The sequence below is a fragment of the Ursus maritimus genome, unplaced genomic scaffold (assembly GCF_017311325.1).
Source record: "Ursus maritimus isolate PB19 unplaced genomic scaffold, ASM1731132v1 scaffold_19, whole genome shotgun sequence".
Lineage (NCBI taxonomy): Eukaryota > Metazoa > Chordata > Mammalia > Carnivora > Ursidae > Ursus > Ursus maritimus.
In genome coordinates, this window is record NW_024424341.1 from 28,643,843 (window position 1) to 28,663,502 (window position 19,660).

Genomic DNA, 19,660 nt, shown 5'->3' on the forward strand with positions numbered 1-19,660 from the left:
GACTTAAGTAATTCGTAAAACAACAACCGAGATTAGGGAAATCTGAATACCGCTTAAATATTTGATATTAAAGAGCCACTGTTAACATTTTTAGGTCCGTTTATGGTATTGTGGTTATGTTTTCTTACAGGATTCTTCTCTTGTAGATACATCACTTACTGAAATATTTGCTGAGGAAATGATATGACACCCAGGACACGCTTCAAAATAATTCTTTTTTTTTTTTTTAAGTAGGCTTCATGCCCAATGCAGGGCTTGAACTCACAACCTTGAGATCAAGACCTGAGCCGAGATCAATAGTCAGATGTTTAAATGACTGAGCCACCCCACCCAGGCACCCCTTCAAGATAATTCCTAAAGAGATGGGAGTTGGGGGTGGGACAGTGGGTGGAGGAAAAGATGAAATAAGTAAGACTGGCTAGACAGTGACAGCTGCTAAAGCTGGATCGTGAAAACAAAGCAATTTCATCTTCTGTTTTCATACATGTTTGAAATTTCCACAATAAAAAGTTTAAAAACAAACCATTTTGGCTCCTGTCCTTGAATCCTGAAATAAGTTCCTGACTACGTTCAGCAGTCCTGACTCTAACTTCCGAGAACAGCCTGAAGAAAGCCCCTTACCATGAGGGACTTAAAATCCCACCCAGCCAAGCCAGGGACTGGGGCAGGGGCGGTTCCATGAGGGAAGGGATGGAAGGAATGAACCAGACCCGGGGGGAGCACACACTCACCTACAGCAGACAGCGCAACCGTGGGCTTCCTTGTATCTCTGGAATAGAAAAGTCAGAGATCAATGCCCGATTTGTACGCCACCATCCACCTGGTACTTTCCACCCTCTGAACACAGTTCTCCACTCCCCTTTCAGTGCATGCTTAGAGTTCAGAAGGAACCTGAGGGCCTTAAAAACAAGTGTAAAGAGAGGCCTATCTCCCTTCAGGGACAAACCTTCTCAACTGCTTCAAATGAGCCAAGTCTGAAATTCAAATCACAGTTGTAGCCACAGAAAGCAAACGACATGATTCAGCATGGCCTGTGTGACCCTAATGGAGGGGTGGAGGAAGCCAAAAGAATCCCCTCCCGGTGCCATTTCTCCTAGTGGCAATGAAGTGATAGTCATGGAGGCATAACTCTGCAAGGACCATCCTAGCAGCACTTCAAAGCTGGAGTAAAAAACTACTCTCATACTCGCAGTCACTAAGGCAGAGAAGCAGCCCAAGGGTCCACCAACAGATGAACGGATAAACAAAATGTGGTTTATACATACAGTGGACTACTACTCAGCCTGAAGATGGAAGGAAATCCTGTCACATATGCTACAACATGGATGGACCTTGAGGACATTACGGTAAGTCAGAAAACTCAGTCACAAAAAGACAAATACCGCATGATTTCACTTCCACTTGTATGAAGTATCTCAAGTAGTCAAATCCACAGAAACAGAAAGTGGGAAGGTGTGTAATGAGTAGAGTTTTAGCTTTGTTAAGATGAGAAAGTTCTGGGGACCTGTTGGGCAACAATGTGAATATATTTTACTGAACTGTATACTTAAAAATGGCAAAGGGGGGGGCGCCTGGATGGCTCAGTTGGTTGAACGTCTGACTCATGATTTCGGCTCAGATCACGATCTCAGGGTTGTGACACAGAGCCCCGCGTCGGGCTCTGAGCTGGGTGTGGAGCCTGCTTGAGATTTCCCTCTCTCCCCCTCTGCTCCTCCCCCTGCTCTCTAAATACATACATACATACATAAATAAAATCTTTTTAAAAAAATGGTGAAGATGGTAAATTTTATGTTTTGGGTTTTTTGACCACAATTAAAAACAAAACAAAAACAAACCCTACTCCTGGATAGAATGGGAGACTCTCAGAGAGAGAGATTCCTGGTTTACTACAAAGCCAGAGGGCAACTTCTCCACCAAATGGTAATGTGACAGAACTGCTCTACGAAGGGAGAAGGGAACAGACGTTTATTAAGAACTTACGACATGCCAGGCCCTGGCGCTCCTTCACTTGTCACTTAACGAAGAGTAACCCTGAGAGGTGGCTCAGTGGCACGTACGAGGGGGCGGAGGGGAATGGAAGCCTCACAAAGAGCACGGCACACGTGCCTTAGAGCACTGCCTGCTGGAGCAGATGTGTGTCTGTACCCATCACACCCCCCACCGTCACCTGCCACTTCAGCTAAACTTCTGCTCAACTTCCAAACGCCAGCACCTATGTTTCTGTGCCAGAGGGATTTCCCTGCTTGCTGAAGCCCATTTCGCAAACCTCTGTGACAGGCCAGAAGCGCCAGGGAAGTGAGGCCACAAGGGACAGGCTTCAACCAATGACTGAGAGTGGATGGCACCCCCACTTCCTGAGCCCTCGAGGGTGGGACACTTCTGAGAAGGGAGTTTTGCACTAGCACCTGGCAGTCCCCAGAAGGAGTGACCTCCACCTGTTCACAGTGGTACCTAGGTGGATAACACGCCCTCTACCTGTAGCCTTCTAGTCTTGTCTCTTTTCTCTATCCCCCACCAGCATTTCTGTCACTTCCTAAACAATGTGCTTGCAATGTACCCCCATCTCAAGGTCTGCATCCAAGGGAAACCAAACTAAGACCACTGATCTCTAAAACAAAGGTCCCAGATTGTCCCACAGCCTGGTGGTTTGGCCTTTTAATTGTTCTTACTTGATATCCCAAATGTAGATGTAGGTGTCCACAGAGCTGGTAACCAGGAGATCTGGCTCAAACACGGCCCAGTCCAAGTCACTGGGAACATGGAAAATAAACAGAACGACAATGAAGAGAAAAAATTCAGAGTCCAGTTCCAAAGCACCAGCAGATTTAGTTTCTAGTGGCTTCAGAGAGTCACCATTAATGGGTCTCCTTAATATGACTTAGGGTGGCAATCTCCAAACATCTTTGGGAATGAACAAGACTTAACTGAGCTCCAAAGGAAACTTTCAGGTTCTTCCCCCTGTCATCACCAGCTATACTATCACTTGCTCCCAAAAAAGAAATGGAGGATTTCAACTTCAAACACACACACAAACACACAAAGCAAAAACACAAAGTAATTTTTGACTTCTCATTCTCTAAATCAGATTCAACCACAGGTACCTTAAGTAAAACCAACATCTCTTAAAGCAGTGGCAAACTGCCACGTTGCCACGTAGCGTTTAAGAAGGGCAAGTCCTCCCTACCCAGGTCCTCCCTCCCAGAAAGGCAGTTCCTGCGCAATTAACACAGGCCAGAGGCCTAGCCTTTCCCAGCACTTCCTGGATCAGCTTCCCCACTCCTGCACTCCCTGCTTGCTACTTCTTAGGAGGAGTTTTCCCCATCCAGAGAGAGTGACCTAAGTCAGGATGAGTCAAGAAACACTCCAGAGGCCAAGGCCACAGGCGGGAGGCGACGGTGCAGCTGGATAACCAACTCTGACGCAGGAGCTCTGTGTGGTGCCCCACAGCTTCTGGAGAAAGAGCAAAGGGTTGCATCCTGCTCTCTGTACTCCTGGGCACTGCCAATAGTGAGTGGAGCAATTCTGCTGGCAGAACTGTATCTCCCTCCCATGGCAAAGATCAGCTCTAATCCTTTACTCCAGACTGGGCTGTACCTGTCTGAGTGTCTCCTGGGATCGGGGTTAGCAGTTACACGAATGCTGGTTCCTAAATACTGGTTGATCTTCGCTGTGAGAGCCATCACTACCATGAACGCTAAGGACTCAGCAGCCACCCGCAACCAATGCAACACAGATGGTCAGGCCATGGAAGGAGGATGGTGTCTTCATTTCAGTTCCCACAGGACAATGACAAAGTGAGACAGGCCAGGAGCTGCGGAAGGCTGGTGCCTACCTGATGACACGAGTGTGGCCTTGTAAGGTTGTGCCAACTTCCCCGCTGCCATCTTTCCACTTATAAAGGTCGACTCGCTGGTTACTCTGAAAAGAAACAAGGGAAAGAAGGCAGCCAGTAACTCATCAGAACATATGCTCTCATTGCAATCTGCCTAGGGCTGAGAAGAGGAAGCCATGCAGAAACCAACGTGCATGGCAGAGATCCTACACACTGACTTCCTTACAAAGCCATCAGAAATGATGACACTTAACATCTGAGCCAACCTCAGCTCAGTACATAGGACTCTAAAGGGCAGTGCTGTCTTCAAAGTGAACCTACCCTGAGCAGGTACAGTTGAACTGAAGCTACAGAGGCACTACTGAGCACGTGCGTGATGGGTTATGGAGATGTCCCCTGGCCGCTAGAGGGACCACCTCCCAACTCAGAAGGTCACACACCTGTCTCTCCAGCTGCTGTCACACTAGATGTTTTTAGTTTGCCCTTCCCACTTATCAAACATCTGGAGTCCTTCCACCATGCTTTAAAAACACACATGCATGAGAAAGAAAACAGAACTAACACCAAAGAGGTGTCTTAGAAGGCAAAATTATACAAGATTCCTTGAAATATGCCTATACCGAATTTCTTAAAGGGTTAAGTAAAAAGACAGAGGAAAAACTGGCCAGAAGAAACCACACTACAATAGGGAAAGGAGGAAAGAAAAAGCTACATTTCACTGAAAGAAACTACAAGCCAGCAAAATATCCAAATATCATGAACTTATGAAACACACCAAAAGTGAATAAAGATTATAATACTCTGTTTACTAATAGATATCTAATAATTTCTGAACTGATATAGAAGATGCAGGTACATTAATATCTATATATTACCAAACTGATTTTCATTTTAGCTCAGAGACAGACAGATGTACAAAGTTCTGAGGTTTTTATCCAGAAATGCCAATTTCCAATTCTAAATAGATAAGGTTCCTGGTCGAAAGGTTAGGATTCAAAACAGAATCCAATGAGAACAGGAATGAGAAGTAAAGTCCCCTCATCTTACAATACTATCCCCTGTCATTTCCAGAGGCTCTGCTAGTGCCAGTCCACACACTAGGAATCGTAAGAGCCCTGCCCCCTGCTCTTTCACACCATGCTGCACACTGGCTGTCATCACCCACGTTACAGGGGAGGCGGAGTCGGGAGAGCACTAGGGATAAAATAGTGAGTGTCAAAACTAGGACTTGACCTCAGACGTGCCTAACTCCAAAGCTCTTTCTCCTGAAAAAGGTTGTCTTCCAACCAAGAGCAGTAAAAGAAAAAAATCAATAAATTGAACTTCATCAGAATCAAAACTTTCATATATCAAAGGACATTATCAATAAAGTAAAAAGACGATCTACAGAATCGGAGACATATTTGAATATCATATCTCTGGAGCACCTGGGTGGCTCAGGGGGATAAGCAGCCGACTCTTGGTTTTGGCTCAGGTCATGATCTCAGGGTCATGAGATCGAGCCCCGAGTTGGGCTCTGTGCTCAATGGGGAGTTTGCCTGTCCCTCTCCCTCTGCTCCTCTCCCTGCTCTCCCTATCTGTCTAAAATAAATAAATAAAACTTTCAAAAATCATATCTCTGATAAGAATCCAGTATCAAGAATATATAAAGAACTCTGAAAACTTGGCAGCAAGATGCTCAACATCACTAGTCATTAGTCAAATGTAAATGAAAACCACAGCGAGATATCACTTTATACCCACTACAATGGCTGTAATTTAAAAATTAAAGAAAAAAAGGGTGCCTGGGTGGCTCAGTCAGTTGAGCGTCTGCCTTAGGTTTGGGTCATGATCTGGGAGTCCTGGGACCGGGGCCCTGTGTCAGGCTCCCTGCTCAGCAGGGAGTCTGTTTCTTCCTTCTCCCTCTGCCCCTCCCCCTTGCTTGTGCTGTCTCACGCACCCTCTCTCTCTCAAATAAATGAAATATTTTTTAAAATAAAAAAATAAAAATTAAAGAAAGAAAAACAGAAAACAATTTTGGTGAGGATGTAGAGAAACCGGAACCTTCGTCCATTGCTGGTAGGACCATAAAACCATTCAGTTACTGTAGAAAAAAGTCTGATCGTTCCTCAGACTTAGCATATGACCCTGCAATTCCACTCCTAAGTATATACCCAAAAGAACTGAAAACAAGTAGTCAAAGAAGTACATGTACACACGTGTTCATTTCTGCCTTACAACAGCCAGCCCAAATGTTCACCAATGAATGAACCGTTAAATAAATCTGTTACAGCCGTACAATGGAACAGTACTCGGCCATAAAAAGGAGTAAAGCACCGATTCATGCTACAACAGAGAAAAGAAAGTAGAGACAAAAGGCACGTACTGTATGGTTCCGTTTATATGAAATATCCAGAACAGATAAATCCACAGAGACAGAGCACAGACTGGTGGTTGCCAGGGGCTGTGAGGGGGAATTCGGAGAAACTGCTAAATGGTAAGGTGTTTTACTTTGGAGTGATGGAAATGTTTGCGAACTAGAGAGGGGCATAGTTATATAACATCATGAATGTAGTAAATGACATTAAATTGTCCACTTTAAAATGACTGTCAAAAAAATAAAAAGAAAAAAAAGAAAACAACTGTCAAAAAAAAGGGGGGGGGCTATCTCACCGCTGGTAAACAAATGCAGTGTTAATTCACCCGGGCCGAGTACTGACTGACCAGCCTAAATCAGTGGCTTCTAATCAGGGGCGATTTTGCTTCCCAGGGACATTTAACAACGTCTAGGGGCATCTTCAGTTGTCATGATGGCGGGGAGGGTGAGGAGGCCACAGGTACTTGTAGACAGAGACTAGGGTGCTGCTTGATCTCTCACAATGCACAGGGCAGCCCCTGCCACAAAGAATTGTCTGGCCTGAGATGTCACTAGTGCCGAGACTGAGGACTCCCGGACCAAATGATCAGGGCCTGAGGGTGAGAGGGGAGAGAAAGTCCTAAAGGTATAAACCAACAAAAAGAACACTGTTCGTAACACACGGGAAAGGGGTCGGGAATGGGAAAGCAGTAGACTTGCCCTCCCTTCTCCTTCGGAACAGTCCCCTAAACTAGCTCCACCTCAGACGTCTACGGTGAGAGTCAGACAGTCAGATTCTATTTTGGAAATGACGGGGAAGAGCAGCTTTTTGTTCCTTCTAAAGCTGACAGTGTTGCTCTTCTTTCTCCTTCTTCAGATGCTTTCCTCTCACAGACTGTCATTTCTGATAAGAACAGACGCAGACAGCACCATGAATGGTTGCATCACCTGGATGATAAGACGGGTTCCTTTAAATACAGTCCTCCTGGCCCAGTGCAAAAGAAGCCAAAGGTTTAGATTTCTAATCATTCTAGGAGAATAGAATGCTAATAGAGAATCTGGCGAAAGATCCCAGAGATGATCTAGCCCACATCTTTTTTCGGTCATGAATCCCTTGGAAAATCTAATAAAATGTCTGCATCTTTTCTCTGGAAAAATTCACATATAAATAGGCACATAAAATCTCAGGGGGTTAGCTGATCTAATGAATCCCAATCAAGACAGAATCTCTTCCATTGAGTGGAAGGGTGTGTGGAGTCTTCTGATCCCTCTGAAAGCAATAAAGGTCAGAGTCCCTGGCCAGTTACCTTTCTGCCAGTGAAAACAGGTTCCTATCACACACAGAAATGGAGGCATCTACTCATTTCCCTTTCAAAATCTGGAGCCTCAGAAACACAAGACCCGACACCACGGGTACCAGCAAATCTGCTCACGTCTACAAACACACATGCGTACATGTGTATATATCTGTCAGTAATTTGCTTCAATCTTCCTTTTAGAACCACCCATACTTCTTTTCTGCCTGAGCAGTGAGGGTTACATTCTCTTCTCTACATATAACACAGACTTACTGGCCCCAGCTCACACTTTTAAAGGCCTTTTCCTGTAACTCTTTAAATGAGCTCACCGAAGCTGCAAAATAGTGTGCGAAGCTGTCATGAGGATTCCACTGCACAGCTCCAATGTCCCATTTGCTCTGGCGAGAGATCTTTCGGTGACCTTCGAAAGGGGCATCTAGATTAACGATGTATAAGAATCGGCGGCTAGGAAAACAACATCAACATCATAACGGTATAACAGCATTAGCATTAAGACAGAAAAGCACATCTGGAATTACAAACGGTTTGCAAACAGTGCTCAAAAAATCCCCGGATGTGTATGACATTTATCTACTCTGAAAGGCATACGAGTGACAAGAGGACGTCAAAGTGAGTGTTAAGCAAGCAGGAGCCACATCCCTGTGAGAGAATGTGGCTTTCCCCCTGGATCCTCGGAAGTCTGACATCTGCCCACTGGATTCAGCTCCAAGCCTCTCCGGTCTTTCCCAATCGCCCCACTAGGGTTGGTCCCTGCTTCCACACTGCTCCCACTGTGTGGTTTATATTGTGACGGTAGCATTTATCTCTGTAGAACTACTGATGGTAAGCCTTCGGTCCTGAACCGACTGAGCGGAATAGGGACCGTGTCTCCAATCTCTACATGTCCCTCCTCACCAGGCACAGTGCTTTGCATTCAGTAAACGTGCGTCACACACACATCACTCATCCCTTAGCCAACTATCCCGGAGAAAATCTCAAATTCCCTTGCAAGTTGACGACCTGGTGAAAGCAACTAAATCAAGCCTATCAGGAAGGAAATGATAACCAATAAAGTAATAATGAAAATAACATACTGAGCACTGACAATGTTCAAGGTACCAATCAACATAAAGGCTCTGAAAACAGGAGTGTCTTGTGTTCACCTATCTTCCCTTTGCTTTAAGTGAAAAATCCTTGGTGTGTGAATCAACGTCTCAGCAGCCATTAGCTGTCGTTAGATCCAAGCCCCTGGGTATCACTGAGGATAGGTGGGCTCAATGATAAAGAAAAGGATGAATCGTCCCTGCTCAGAAGAGATAGGAAATGCAAGTTAAAATGGCACATAAAACTCTAGCAGAAACCCTACAAGAGAGAGCTGGGGGAAGCAGGAAAACACAGGCAAGACACAAATTCACAGAACTTCCGGAACTTCTGGTGCAGAACAAAGATCTACAATCTCTGACCCCCTCCGAAGGAATCACCTGATCCTGTAGTAGGGAGGCTGGCATCTCTCCATTAGCACCGACAACAGGGAAAGGCCGAGAGCTATCCATACGGGGCCCGTGTCAACAGGGGAAGTCAGAGGCATTACAGAGCAACGGCAGCGCTGCAGAAAATGACCACTTCAGGATAAACACGTCTGACTGAACATCCATGTTTATCTTCATCCCCCCCCCGAAGACCCACAAAAGTAAGGATAAAAACATAAAACAGAGAAACCCACAAAGACAAAGACAAAGAGAGAGGAAGTGAATAGCACATGGACAAATGGTAACTGATGGAAAGAAAGCAAACACCCACGTGCCTATAGAGGGGAAGTGAATGAGAGGCAAGCTGATTCACGCTGCAGAACCGAGGCCGGCCCAGGAGCTGGAGGCTTCGGCCTATGGCTGGAGAACCAAAAGCAGAACAGAAGAGGCATGGCTTGAAAGAGCACTAAGGACAGCAGTTTATGCACACCACAGAGCCAGGTGACCACCTCTCCTTCACCCGGGTGGAGGGGGAGACATGCTTTAGAGAAATGACTTGAGCGGAGCCCCAGGCCTGGGACAACAGGCACAGCAGCGTGTAAGGATGAGTTGTGCTCAAAACAGGGCACGAGGTGGGAGTACGAGGCCCCCCGGCCTCTTTCCTACTCAGCGCTCCCAACACTGAGCTTTTGTCTTGGGACAATGACAAGTGACAAGAGGATTGTTCTCAGGGGAAAATGACTAGCCCCCCCCCCACCCAAAAAGCAAGTAAGTTAAGAACATAGAACCCTGGAGTTAATGACATCTGGGCACCCTCTGAGAAAAGGGGTCTGGTTCCCACACGATCTCCCTCCAATGAACCCCCACCAACACACATGTAAACTGATCACTCTTTGACAGTAACAGAGAGCCAGTGAGTATCAGTCACCAGAGGAAACACGAAGGACAGGAACCAACAGGATCGAAAGAAAAAAAAAAAAAAAAGGAAATAGGTAGTGCAGAGGAAAGAAGAAACCTAGAGCGAACAATGACAGAGAGGTAAAAGAAGACAAGGTAAAGAACAGAGAACAAGAGAGAGCGCCTGGAAACGAAAAGCATAACTGAAATAAAGAAATCTGATAAAAGAGTGGGAAGTTAAAGCTGAAGGAAACTCACAGAATAAAAAATAAAAAGGACAAAAAGAGAATTCACATAGGATATCCAACACGGACTAGGAGCAGCTCCAGGAAGAATGAGAGCAGGAAGTACAGGGGCAGAAATTACCAAAGACGCAGTGCAGGAAAACTTCTCCAAACTGAAAGACACAGGCTTCCAGAATGAAAGGGCCTTCCGACAGTGCTCAAAATTACTCTGGACCTTAATCTGAAAGGAGATCATGAGGGTGTACGTATTTGTAAATTTACTTGAGCTGTTCACTTAAGTACATACTTTATATATTTTCAAGTTCCATGTAAGAATACGAAATGGTGAACCTTCAAGGTCTTGTTGAAAAATAAGACGGATATATATGTATCTAAGAGCACACCAAAACAGGAATGCTCGCCTGATTTCCAGTGAAGTGATCCCATTCCCTCCCAGGATGCTACAATGACAACAGCCACATCGGTGAATGCAGAAAAGTCCAACATTTGAGACACAGTTATTCCTTAGCACCTCTTGTATTTTATGGGTTGTTAATACGGCTACATGATGCCAAGTAAATTTATGATTCTGTTTAGATAAAACAAGGAATGATGTTAAAAAAATAAAATACTATAAAAAAGAGGAGCCCTCCAAGTGCCCAGCACAATGAATGAAAAAAAGACATACACCAAAGCAATCACAGTAAAAAATTTCACACACCTGGACGTAAAAGTAACACTAGAGACAAAGATAGCATTTTAAAGCTTCCAAACACAAAAAATAGGTCACAAAGTCCAGAATCAGAATGGTATAGGACCTCTCAAAATTACTCTGAGAAAAGAACCCCAAATACTGATTCAACCCAAAAATTGTTATATAACTATGTTGGAAGGAGGGGGAAGGTCACGTAAGGGACTCACAGAGGAAAATAAAAGTGCTAAATCCTCATCTATTTTAGGAAGTCACTTTGTTGTTATCTATGACAGATAAATCAAGACACCAAGTATATGTATACTATCTGGAAAAATGGAGGCAACCCCAAAGAGACAGCTAAAAGAGTCTCAACTAGTTGTTTCTAGTGAGTGGGATCAGTGGTAGGGAAAAGGTGAGGTAGGATTCTGCTGTCTGACAATAGAACCCTTGTAATGTTATACTGACTTTTTCAATTAAATATATGTATTCCCTTAATTAAAAAAAAAAGGTCTAAAAACTCAGTAGTTAATGAATAATATATCCCCAAACCCGTGACCTGCACACTTGAAATGGGTAAATTGCACGGTCTGTGAATTATATCTCAATAAAGCTGTTTTTTTTTTTTAAGTGAGTGCGGAGGTGGCAGAGGAGAGACATACGAATTGTTCCTTATCTGTGCATCCAGTATGACACAAGAAAATGGTATTGGTAACTGTCTCTGGGGAGAGGAGCCAAAGGGGGGAGGAAAACTTACTTCTTAATGTATAGCCTTTTGAATTATTTAAATGTGTGCTACATTTTTTAAGGTAAATTAAAATATGATTTCAAAATAAAACAATGAAACAGAAAATAATTCGTTAATTTATAAGTGGGTTCACGGGTGCCCTGGCTGGCTCAGTCAGTAGAGCACGTGACTCTTGATCTCCGGGTTGTGAGCTCGAGCCCCACGTTGGGTGCAGACACACTTAAAAATAATATCTTTTTAAAAAAAATTATAAATGGGTTCATAAACAACTAAGTTAATGAAAACAGAGCAAACTTAGAGAGGTAGTGACTATGAAAGGGGAGGGGAGAGTCTGGCCATTAAGTGGCATCACACTGAACAATGGTGATGTGATTAGCAAATGCTGGGATGGTGCTTTGTTGCCAGATCTTAAAAATGCTGGGCCAGAAGACACCACAGAGATTATGTAGTTCAATTTCTTCATAATGAAATCAAATTCCTTCACAAGAAAACTGAAGTCCAGGGAGGCCAACTGGATAAATGTCCCGGGACTCATTAATTAATGGCATTGCCAAACTAGAACCCAGATGCCCTTCATCCTGGTAACTACCTGAGACCATACCAGAAAGCACTCTTCTGCAGAGTCCGTGCAATAAACAGAAAACTGCAATTCCAAGACCAAAGTCCCAGTCACAAAAATTTCAAAGGAATTTTATTGCTTACATGTTAGGGCAGAGACAAAAAACAATCCCTCTAAATAACCCCAAGGTCACTAGGAGAGCAGAACTAAACTCTATGACCACAATCCTTACAGAGAAAGAGTATTTTCTAACTTCCCAGAAGCCTCTTGATTTGCAATTTGTTCCCAGAAATCGCAGCAGAGGAACACTGCAAGCTCACTTACCCGGAAAGCACAGCATGCTGCCCCAGACAGTCCACAGACATCGCAGTCGCCTGTGAGAGAGAACACACATTCAGTTCCGCCAGCAAAGCCAGCTCAGGCTGGAGAAGACAGGCGGGTAGTCACATCGGGGTCTTCCTCTTCCTAAGGCCCGGGGAAGTCCCAGCTGGCAGGTATGACTCGTTGCTTACAGTGGATGCTTTTACCCCCTTCTAATCCTCATCCCCATCTCACACTCACCTGCCACAACGGGTGGTTGCTATATGTTCCCCAACACCAGGATTACACACAAGCAACCTGGCATATTCTAAATTGCTAAGACATAATCTTAGGACCCTCAGAGAATCTAACTACCTCGGAGCTAACAAAGCTACTAAGACCCCTTCCACTTCCAAACAAAACCTAACCTGGGACATCACACATGCACACACATACACACCCACGCACACACCATACCAGGTCACCCCACCCCACCCCCTTTCCAAAGGGCATAGACTCCACCTCCAAGCCAAATGGCAGGCAAGTGGTAATATTCAAACACCACCCGTGCTGAATCCATGGTCATAGTCTTGTTATTGAGATGCTCAGCTCCCATTTAATCTGAGATTTCTAGCACATTCTAATGATTTCCATTTCCCAGGTCTCCCAGTTCCTAGGGGGCACCATCTTTTCAGGATCCAATGTCCAATTCTCAAAAGACCAGACTGAATCAAATGAATTTGCATTCAGGCTGAAGCATGAGGGTGACTTTAATCATGGCAGTTATAGCCTTAAAGTCTCTTATTTGGACAAGTCCAAATCCTGCTGCATTCTCAGGACATTGTTGCTCATGCTCATACATCCTCAAGAAATGTGTCACAGGTAATACTGGGGACGAGAAGCCAGAGCGCTCTCACTGGAGGCTAAGACGTGATTGTTATGCACCCTTCATCCCACTAGAGTCGTGAGCAGAGAAAAGCCCAGCTGGAAAGGCAGGCAGTGAAATGCGATGCGATTTCCACACTCTTCTGAACAATTTGTAGACAAAGGTATGAAAGAAGGCAAGATGGTACCTCCAACTAGAGGCAGTACAATCTTTCTACAGGGTGTGTGGTAGGCAGAATCTGAAGCTGGCTCCAACATTCTGGGCCCTTGGTGCACACACACACTCTCCCCATTATTCAAACACTAATCTAGGTGCTGTTGAGAAGGGATTTAGCAGACGTGATTAAGGACCCACATCAGCTGACCTTAAGATAAAGAGATCTGAAACAACCCAAATGGCCATCAGCAGGTGCATGGATAAACAAAACATGGTATACACATACAATGGCCTACATACCATGATATGGATGAACCTTGAAAATATTATGCTAAGTGAAACAAGCCAAGCACACAAGAACAAATATCGCATGATTCCACTTACATGAGGTACCTAAGACAGGTAAATTCATAAAACCAGAAAGTAGAATAGAGGTGGCAGGGGGTGGGGAGTGGGGAATGGGGAGTTAATGTTTAATGAGTACAGAGTTTCTGTCTGAAATTTTTTTTAAAGATTTTATTTATTTATTTATTTATTTATTTATTTATTTGATAGAGAGCACAAGCAGAGGGAGCGGCAGGGCGAGAAGGAGAGGGAGCCAGATGCAGGGCTCAATCCCAGGACCTTGGGATCATGACCTGAGCCGAAGGCAGATGCTTAACTGACTGAGCCACCCAGGCACCCCCAGAGTTTCTGTTTGAGATGATGAAAAGTTCTTGACGGTTGTGGGGCGACAGAGAAACCCAATCCCATCAGCCCTTTAAATCAAGGTCTAGAGGTCAGAGACAGAGGCAGTCAGAGATTCTAAGGGTGAAGTATTTAATGTGAGGAACACTGTTGCTGGCTGTGGAGAAGGTGGGACCGCATGGCAAGGCCCTGAAAATGGCCTCTAGGAGCTGACAGTGACCCCTAAATAACAACCAGCAAGAAAACAGGGACCTCGGGGGCACCTGGGTGGCTCAGTCAGCTCAAGTCAAGATCTCACAGTCGCGAGGGGCGCCTGGGTGGCTCAGCCGTTAAGCGTCTGCCTTCCGCTCAGGTCCCGATCTCAGGGTCCTGGGATTGAGCCCTGCTCGGCGGGAAGCCTGCTTCTCCTTCTCACAGGCCCCTTGCTTGTGCTCCCTCTCTGCTGTCTCTCTGTCAAATTAAGAAATAAAATCTTAAAAAAAAAAAAAATCTCACAATCGTGGGATCCCATGCTGAGTGTGCCTCTGCCCTCCCCCTAACCCCCATACCCCTGCTCTCCGGTGCTCTCTCTCCCTCCCTCTCTCTCTCTCAAATAAACAAACAAAATAAATCTTTTAAAAAAGAGAAAGAGGGGCGCCTGGGTGGCTCAGTCGTTAAGTGTCTGCCTTCGGCTCAGGGCGTGATCCCGGAGTTCTGGGATAGAGCCCCGCATCGGGCTCCTCCGCTGAGAGCCTGCTTCTTCCTCTCCCACTCCCCCTGCTTGTGTTCCCTCTCTCGCTGGCTGTCTCTATCTCTGTCAAATAAATAAATAAAATCTTTAAAAAAAAAAAAAAAAGAGAAAGAAAAGGGATGGGTCGCTTATCTGGCTCAGTGGAAAGAGCATGCAACTCTTGATCTTGGGGTCATGAGTTCGAGCCCCATGTTGAGTGCAGAGATTACTTTAAAAAATAAATAAATAAATTTAAAAAATAATAAAAGACATCAAGCCTATTTTAAATAAATATATAATTTTTTTAAAAAGGAGCACCTGGCTCTGACTCAGTTGGTAGAGCACGTGACTCTAGATCTCAGGGGTCATGAGTTCAAGCCCTGTGTTGGCAGTACTGGTGTCTTAAAAAAATGAAAGAAAAAAAGGAAGAAAGGAGGGGAGGGAGGGAAAGGAAGAAAGAGAAATAAACGGGTATTGTTTCAAGCCACCAAGTTTGTGGTACAGTGATAAGAGAGTGGTCTAGTAATAAGAATAATAATAATGATAATAAAAGTCAGGCCCTTTGACTCAAAAATTCCACCTCCAGAATCCAGCCAAAACACAGAAAAACTTTTATACACAGAGTTGCTTATTTCATGTTATCTACAAGTAAATGGTGCATATTTATATAACAATATTCTCAAAAGGTTTAAAAATGACACGGAAAAACGCAGGAACCAAGACTGCAAATAGAGTACCATAACTCACCGTATCCCTTTATCAGAGGAAGTTATTTTTAAAAAGTAAGACACAAAAGCACACCCAACTGATATGTCCCTACTCCTACCCCAGAAAAAGGGGGCTGACACCATGTTCGTAGCACATTAAGGAGGGTCATGGTAGGCTGTCCCAAATGGAGAATGGAGAGGAAGAGAAGGGCACCTAATCAGAGTAAAGCTGGCGCTCTGTGGGGGACAGGAGTCCCCCTGGAGGCCTCCTCACCTCAGGCACCAGGCAGGGAGCGACTGAGAGATGCTAAGTCTGGGAGTCAGGGGGTTAAGAACCACAGGAGCCACAGGATCCTACTACATGAGAAGGAGCGGAGACCCAGTGATGGCTGAGAGAGAGAGAAGGAAATTTCCCAGCAGCCGGCAGGAAGGGGCTTGGGCCAGATTACAGACAGTATATAGGAGTAAAGGAAAGCGGTATTTTATACCACGGTAGGAACTGAAATTTCAATCAGCTACTTATGCCTAAAAAACACTGAAGAAAGTCTATCAGAATGCTTAGATGGCAGTCGTTCCTATGGGGTTTTTGTTTCATTCCTCCACATGAGCCTATGTTTTTGTATTATTTACATATTCACATGATTTTATAATAAAAAATACTATCTTTCAAAGGCATCCCAAGCCTCTTCTGTTTCCACGCCTCTCTTCCTGGCCTGGAGCTCTCCAGGCCTGCCATCTGGCCTACAGCAACTCCCTCCAAACAGTGTACCTTCCCCTCTCCCTTTTTTGCTCCACCCCGCACAAAATTTCTGAAAGCAGACTTCTGATTACATCAATCCACTGCTCTAAAACCTTCCTCAGTTTTCCACTGAAGACAATCAAGTGGAAACTCCTCAGCCTTCAGACCCTTCCAAATGAGGTGCTTACAGAACTTTTCAGTCGGATTCTCCCTCTCTACTTGCCCAGGCCGCACCCATTTAAAGCATTCACGTTTCCGGAAGGTCGGCAAAGCTCCCAATCCTAAAAAGATGCTTAAGTACCTCCCTCCGCCATGAAAGTCCTTGTCTCCTACTCGGCTGTTGAAATCCTGCTTATCTTTTAGGTCCTAAGACACACCTCCTCTAGAAGTTCACCCAAGGTCTGCCACGGGGATTCCACCTTCTCCCAAAGCACCGCCCCTGGCCCTCTGTCACCCGACTTGCTGTCACTTGCTATGCGGTAGGTGTTACTGCACACATTTATCTTCTCCCACTAGCTGGGGAGTCTATCTTATTTCTCCCAGAGCACCAATGAGGGGCTCTGTGACCATGAGCTGTTTGGAAGATAGGTCAGAGCCAGGTCAAAATCCGGGTCCTTCCAGCCCATAACATGCCAAGGAGTTCCTTGACAGCTCAAAGAATTTTTTCAGTAGTTTCCCTTGATAATTTATCATGCATGAATTTATCTACATCTCTAAAGTTCCTTCACTTCTTTAATACTTTCTAGAATAATAACCTTCAGGAGTTCACTGCCTGCTGTGTGAAACCTTCAACTAGAATAGAGAAATCCGAGGAACAAAACATGTGCACCTTATCCACACTTTATAATGTAAAATTCCAATTAAACCTTCTTTCAACTTTTGTTTTTAGATAACTGAACAGTCCTCTCCCGCCTGTAGGAAACAAACTTACTGTTCAGAACTGCTCCCTGTCAAAAGCAGTATCTTGAAACAGAAGAGAATAAAGTTCTTAATAGCCCTTGTTCCTCCAGTTGCAAGATGGTGGCTTTTGTGACACACTTCAGGAATCATATGACCTTTATGAAATAAGACTACCATAGCATTGATAGAGGGCTTGATTCTTGCTGGCCTGGAAAATACGTAACTAATAATTTGGAAAAGACAGGCTGATGGCTAATAAAAACATATCAACTTCATGAGACTATGTAAGCCTCCGTACACAAATGGCAGTACCAGAACTAAGGAGGGGATGCTGGGTGGCTCAGTCGGGTAAGCATCTGCCTTCGGCTCAGGTCATGATCCCAGGGTCCTGGGATTAAGCCCCACATCGGGCTTTCTGCTGAGCAGAGAGCCTGCTTCTCTCTCTCCCCACAGTTCGTGCTCTCTCTCTCGCTATCTCGCTCTCTCTCAAATAAAATCTTAGAAACAAACAAACAAAAAACCAGGGGCACCTGGGTGGCTCAGTCAGTTAAGTGACTGCCTTCCGCTCAGGTCATGATCTCAGGGTGATGAGATGGAGCCCTTCCTTGGGTTCCATGCTCAGTGGGGAGTCTGCTTGAGATTCTCTCTCTCCTCCTCCCTATAGCCCTCCTCCCAACTCTTTCAAGCACATATTTGCTCTAAAAAAACAAAAACCAAAAAAACCAAAAACCTAAGTGAAAGAAGTTAATCAAGAAGACCACTTCCATTTCTATGAAACGTCTAAATAGGCAAACCTATAGAGAAGCAGATCAGTGATTGCTTAAGGCTGGGGAAGCTGGAGGACTGGGGGGTGATGGCTAAAGGGTACAACGTTTCTTCTTGGGGTAAGGACTATGTTCTAAAAATGATGGTGATGCTGGTTTCACTCTGTGAACATACTGAAACCCACTGAATTACGTACACTTCAAGCAAGTGAATTATATGATGTGTGAGCTATATCTCAATAAAACTCTACCCAAAAAAGCTTATGCTATACCATTTTCATCTTTCAGACAACAGGTATGATACTTTACAATGGTCAGGTGACAATGAATTTGGAGATGGATTGCATTACCAATCCATTTTGGATTTACAGCTAAATTTTGGTACAAACACAATGGCTCCCTCAGAAAAGTTTATCTCTCTGGTAAGAATCTGTAATATGCAGCTTCGTCGGACTATCTCTCTACCTGATTCAACGCAGAAGAAAGCCCCTCTACAGAGACCACTGCTACCTGCAGAACAAAATGCTGGTTTATATGAAGGGACTAGGAAAGAAATCAACTCTTCCCCTTTCAACTCCAGCTGAATTAGAAAGAGCTGTTCAAAAATATGAAAACATTTTGCCCGTTCATCCCTCCAAATGATGTAAAGTGGAAACACCCAATCAACACAAGTCAGAGCTAGATCAGTTCCCCGAAAATCAGTTTGTCACGCGTCTGAGCAACGACTGTAACGTATGTACCATCAGATTTCATAGAATAAAACCACAAACTAAAACCCACTGACATAAAAAGGATCAGAGCATTTCAAAAGACAAGATCCAATGCCTTTAAGTCAGAGACCGACACTGCTGCCAAGGCTGCTTTGAAACATCCTCGTCTAATGCCTTCTAGAGGTTTGTATCCGAGGTTGTGTTCACAAGCTCAGCACAATGGGTGTTCCTGGGAAGTCTCCCTCTTTATTTTATTTTATTTTTTTAGATTTTATTTATTTATTGGAGAGAAAGAGAGAGATTGGGAGAGCAGGAGCAGTGTGACGCTTGATCCCAGGACCCTGGGATCATGACCTGAACCGAAGGCAGACAATTAACCAACTGAGCCACCCAGGTGCCCCAGGAAGTCTCCTTCTTTAAAATGAGAACATTCTCGCGTTCTCGCAAGCTAAAATGGCACACGCTGGGTATGCTAGGAAAATCACCTAACCTTTCTCAGTCCCAGGTTTCTCATCTGCTAAATAAGAAAGTGAATGAGCTGTCTTCCAAAGGTCCTCTCAGCTCCATAAAACTATTTGTCAGGCGATTTGTTGCTTCCTTACACAAGTTTTCTAATATAATCATAATAATTTACATGTATCAAGTACTTAACATATGCTGGTCACTGTGCTAAGTGCTCTGTGTTGTTTATCTCATACAATCCTCATAGTAGCTGTCAGGTGGTGTGCAGAAAAAAGCGTAGCAGGCACAAGACTGCAAACCTCAGAAAGGCCTGCTTGCGAGGCTGGTTCTTGGCTCACATCTGGGAACTGGGGATTTGCAGCGTTCCCACCATTCCCTAACTGATAAGAATGGCTCACTGTATCTACAAGGTGCGCACAAACAATGTGGTTTATGCTGAGCACCTGCTGCCCTGCTGGGGGTGTGCAGTTGCGGTTCACGCTAGCCAGAGGGTGCTTATGTGACCAGCCCCAAATAAAAACCTTGGGCACTGAGTCCCTAATGAGCGTCCCTGGTAACATTTCTTATGTATTGCTATAATTCGATGC

The 19,660-nt window shown here is 44.6% G+C and overlaps 1 protein-coding gene across 7 annotated transcripts in view; it reads right to left on the minus strand.

Moving 5' to 3' along the window:
• WDR59 (WD repeat domain 59) overlaps positions 1 to 19,660 on the minus strand; it is an 81,716-nt gene that overhangs the window by 52,756 nt on the left and 9,300 nt on the right. For all 7 annotated transcript variants that reach the window (XR_005835634.1, XM_040633585.1, XM_008689709.2 and 4 more), the window contains exons 2-6: positions 12,378 to 12,427; positions 7,795 to 7,930; positions 3,833 to 3,918; positions 2,670 to 2,750; positions 732 to 769 (exon numbers count right to left, since the gene is read on the minus strand). Coding sequence is in view for 6 of the 7 variants with exons in the window: in XM_040633585.1 (XP_040489519.1) it covers positions 732 to 769; positions 2,670 to 2,750; positions 3,833 to 3,918; positions 7,795 to 7,930; positions 12,378 to 12,427 (391 nt within the window). In the remaining variant the exon portion in view is untranslated. The remainder of the gene's footprint in view (positions 1 to 731; positions 770 to 2,669; positions 2,751 to 3,832; positions 3,919 to 7,794; positions 7,931 to 12,377; positions 12,428 to 19,660) is intronic.